Below are 4,822 nucleotides of genomic sequence, written 5' to 3'. Positions count from 1 at the left end.
GAGCACTTGGACTTATTTAATTAAATAGATTTATTTTTTTATTTAAATCTTTTACTTTTTTAAATTTTGGTATATTAATAAAATATTAATTTTATTCTAAATAAACATCTTTAATAATAATAAAAAAAAACATAACTATCTTGAATAAACATGTTTGAATAAAAAAATATAACTGTGTGATTAAGTTTGTTTAAATGAAAAAACATGACTATATAAAATATTATAATTTTTTGAATAAAAATTTTGTAGCTATTCATTTATTATAAATAAATATTTTTGCCTCACTAATTTTACTTTTGATTTAAGAGTTTTAAAATTTTATTGTATTTTATATGCATAATTACCTTTAAGATAATGTTTTTCATACCCTAAACCTTATATATAGGGTGGCAGTACATTAAACCTTCAATCCAGCTATAAACTCCCCTCCCCCCTCCTCCGGCGAGAAAAAAAGCAAAAAACAATATTCATGGGGGACTTCTCTAGTTCCAATGATTTACCAAAAGATTTAATGTTGGAAATCCTTTTAAACTTGCCAGTGAAATCTTTGTTGCGATTCAAATCGGTTTGCAAATCATGGTACGCTCTCATTAACAGTAACAAGTTCATAACCATGCACTTGGATCGCAGCCGCCGCAACAATAAGGAAAGCATCCTTATCAAGCGCTTTAACAGCGAATCATCACAATCAAAAGCTTCCCTCTCAATGATCTCTCATAACGATTCTTCTTGTAGTGGTGTTGATGTATATCTAGGAATCCTTGGCAATTCCTCGGTGTATGATTTAGAACTTTCAGCCAACTGTGATGGCATTATCTTTTACTCCAACTATAGTCAAGGTTATAGCGTTCTATGTAATTTGGCTACCAGGGAGACAATTCTTGTACCAGATACTAGTTCCGGTAACGATTCATCATATTTATATTCGGTTGCATTTGGCTATGATCTAAAAAATCATCGGTACAAGGCCGTAAGGATTACCAAATCTCGAAGAGACAATGATAGGAGAACTTCTATGGTCAGGATGTCATACAATGTGGAAGTCTACACTTTGGGAACTTATTCTTGGAGACAAGTAAATAATGGTAAGTTGAATAGCTTGAATTCCAGACAAATTAGTGCTCCTCATGGAAGTTTTTACTTCAACGGAGCAATCCATTGGAAAGGTTTTCCTGAAAGACCTGATAGTAATGATATTGTCATCATCGTGTTCAACTTGAGTGATGAAGAGTTCGATATAATACCACTCCCAGATGATGTCAAGCCTTTCATGCATTTTCTGGTATGGGATAGGAGCTTTGCTGTAAGTCATGTAACTCATAGAAACCATTCGTTATTAGATATATTTGCTATGAAGGAATATGGTGTGAAGGAGTCTTGGACCAAGGTATTTGCTATTGAAATTGGACATTTTATATTTGTGAGGCCTTTAGCAGTTTGGAAAAATAATGAGATTGTCTTCGAAATTATGGACGACAAAGATAGGATTAATTTTCAATTGGTGACCTACAATCTTAAAAGGCAAGAATTTAAGAAGCTTCAAATTCTTGGACCTCTACTTTTTAAAGCTTATGTCTACATGGAAAGCCTTGTGCCAATCAAATCGAGAGGGGAATCAATTGCTTGAAGAAGGATATACACCAAACAAGTGATGAAGATGGTTAAGATCTGTTTTTGTTTTTTTCTTGATTTGTTTTAATGAGTAGTATGAGATAGCGGAAGAGATTGTTGATGCTTGGATTTAAACTCTAGACTTGCTAAATTTTATTGCGTGAATCAATTAAACCTATTTGTGCCTGCAAAATAGGGTCTTGGGATCCTCTTGGGTTTCTTATACTTCATTTATTTCTGTCTCCAGTTTTTGTTAGAATTATTAATGATAGAGTAAAGGAGTTTGATTCTTTTTTTTTCATTGTAATTTGTAAGTGATATCTAAATCAAATTGCTTAATGCTGGTTCTTTAATACGTACCAAATGCAAGCGCAAATAAATGTGTTCAAATGTGGAAAGAAAAGCTGAATCTTTCAGCACCGGAAAAGCTGGAGATCCTTAGTCAGGCTTGAAATCAAATCAGTTACATTTTTTAGCACTCTGCTATTGTCCGCCCTAATCAACCTTCCAATACCACCTACCGATGATCTTTTTTCATCCAATTCGAAACTACTAGTCGTTTTGCCCGTCTTTTTTGACATAGTAGTTTTTTTTTTTTTTTTTTGTGTGTGTACAAATGAGGCTACAACTTGGAGATAGGAGATCGTATTGGGGTTTGAATCCAAACCTACAAGATGCCACCTCTTAAGAGTAGTTGCATGAATCAACTGAGTTAAGTTCTGGATTTAAGTAGTAGTATCCTTTGGTGTCACTAAAGTTGCTGCTGAACTTGGAATTCCTAATTACATTGAATGTGAAGATATAAAGAACATTGGCAGTCATATTATCAATGGATACAGCAAAATCAATCTATGTTTATCCGATTACATGCTTTTTCTTCTAGTCTTTGTCCAAAAATGCTACCGGAAGAGATTGGTGAGATGAGGTACAGAGATACATGTGTAGATGCCACCAGATTTTTCACACAGAGGAGACAGAAAATTGGAAGATGAACCTCGTCATGGGGTTAGGGAGTCCAAAGCCCGTTGCACTCCCCCCTTTACTTGTCCTGTAGGGGAAAGGGGAAATTCAGTTAATTGCCAGGAGGGATCATACATATTATTTAGTGTGTGTGAGTGGAGAATTCCATACCTGGGGCTGGGTCAATATATTTAAAGATAAAATCTGCCCCACTTTTTTTTTTATCTGTATCCTTGCCTACAAGATCATCTTTTTGATTTTCTACTCTTTCATTTCAGGTCGTTGTCTGCCTCGTTCTCCAGACCCGCGATTATGTTATGACAAAGACCAAGCTTATAAATCGAAGGCGAAGGACTAGGTCTTCCCCTGGCAATATTTAAGAATGCTGAAAGCCTACCAGACGGAGGAATCCAGGCGCAAGTCCTGGAACACGGCTGGGAGTAAAAGTCGCAAAGAGAGCCTGAAGCCGACCGAGACTCACAACGAGAGATAGCTACGCATATAAAAAGCCAATTAAATGTGATAGGGTATACCTAGTGCCTAGCTATTTGCACATGTACCTGTATCCACCATCATAGTTGACCTGAACCAAGCCTACGTCAGTCTTAGAGCTTTTTTTAGCCCTATGCTAAAGATATCGAAGTGGACAGTACTCGATTGCTAGAAAATGTGAAAAGAGACAATCAAATCGGATCTTCTCTATGGATGCAGGCTTGCGCAACAACTGCAATCTTGGTAAAGCAGGATGGTTGGGAATATAAGAGATAATTAATGGTAGATGATGAATAAAGGAATTGCCGGCATATGCTGCAGTTCATTGTGGATTAAAAGAGCATGGTGATCAACAGCTAAGGAATGGTAGACAATTGCTTAATCATGTTTGCCTTGTTATGATAGATTTTGGTTCAAGTGAACAATATCAAACTCAGAAGGAATATTTTCACATCTGTGAGGTCAAGTGGACGGGACCATCTGCCTGTGATCCATGCTTATTGTCCTTACTCTGTGCCTTACTCCTTCTTGGGGCATAGACCACACAGTTATTATTATTAATTACTTGTTTTACTTTGCCTCTCCATGCACTATATTTTCTTCTTGCATAATTGTCTGAATGACCAGTTTAATGGACAATTCCATTTAAAAAAAGAAGAATTTTAATGGACAATTTTCCTTGCATACCAATCCCAATTAACAATTTTTCCAACAATTTTAAAGCCTATCAATAACATTCCAATCAGTTATTTTCCTGGAAAGACATAGACGATCCTACAGAAATAGGAAAGAGTTTGGTGATTTGTTGAATGGAAAATTAAGTTGTCTATGTTGGTGATGTGCAGAAATTATGTTCCATGTTTTTCCAAATTAGTGGAGAGAGAAAATTTTGGTATTTCTGTGTCCTTAACTTTCTCCAAATTAAAGAACTAACCAACCTTTTCTTTGAACAAAGAGGTTCCCAAAGAGTGCTGGGAATAAATTGGTTGCTAGGATTGACAACATCTGAATGAGCTTTTGGTTGCTGAAGCTTTAGCATGTAAGCAAGGGGTGAAGCTAAAAGCTGAAAGGGAGTTCAGAGGTGATTTTTAAGGCAGATTCGACAGAAGTGTTTAATTGTGTGGCGAAGCCAAATCATAAGAAAAGCTGGAAGCTTATCGTTTGGTTAGAAGAAAAGACAAAAAGGAGGCGGATTGCGTAACTACTTGATCTAAGCCCTAAGGAGGGGATATATGCCCGAATGGCTGGCTTAGCCAGCCGTGCACATCCTCCCTAGTTCATGTACTAAGCAGAAATGGGCTTCCTGCACCACCATAAGTAATAGTTTGTATAATAATTCCCATAGCTAAAGAGCTTCTTAGCTGATCTCTTATTTCTTTCAGGATGATAATGACATATTTAATATTTGTGGAATGAGTATTCATTATTATTATTATTATTTAACTATTCATAAATAATAAATATTCATTGTTACATTTTAATGGTCATGTGAGTAACATTCTGACTATCATATTATGAATGTTTAGGGTCCTTGGATAGTGGTGAGATTGACTTCGATGAGATTGAAAATAGCGATAGAGGTGAGATTAATTACTGTAACGATAAGATTAAGTACTGTAGCTATGAAATTAAAATATGTGTTTGGATGCAATCACAATGGTAATGGTAATGGTGAGATTAAGTATAGTAAAATGATACAATGACCATTAAAAACATAGATTGATAATATAAAATTATTTATCATTTAAATAGTTAAAAA

At 35.3% G+C, this 4,822-nt stretch overlaps 1 protein-coding gene across 1 annotated transcript; it reads left to right on the top strand.

Moving 5' to 3' along the window:
• Positions 1–469: 469 nt before the first annotated feature.
• LOC111316316 (F-box/kelch-repeat protein At3g23880-like) lies at positions 470–2,063 on the top strand. The gene is made up of 4 exons (XM_089753438.1): positions 470–1,521; positions 1,569–1,660; positions 1,808–1,892; positions 1,982–2,063. Exons 1-4 carry the CDS (start codon positions 470–472, stop codon positions 2,061–2,063), a joined length of 1,311 nt encoding a protein of 436 aa, XP_089609564.1.
• The last annotated feature ends 2,759 nt before the right edge of the window (positions 2,064–4,822 follow it).

Source organism: Durio zibethinus, chromosome 24 (assembly GCF_047325235.1).
Source record: "Durio zibethinus cultivar Kanyao isolate XHJ-2024 chromosome 24, ASM4732523v1, whole genome shotgun sequence".
In the NCBI taxonomy this organism is placed as follows: domain Eukaryota; kingdom Viridiplantae; phylum Streptophyta; class Magnoliopsida; order Malvales; family Malvaceae; genus Durio; species Durio zibethinus.
This window is presented reverse-complemented; position numbering and strand designations above follow the sequence as displayed.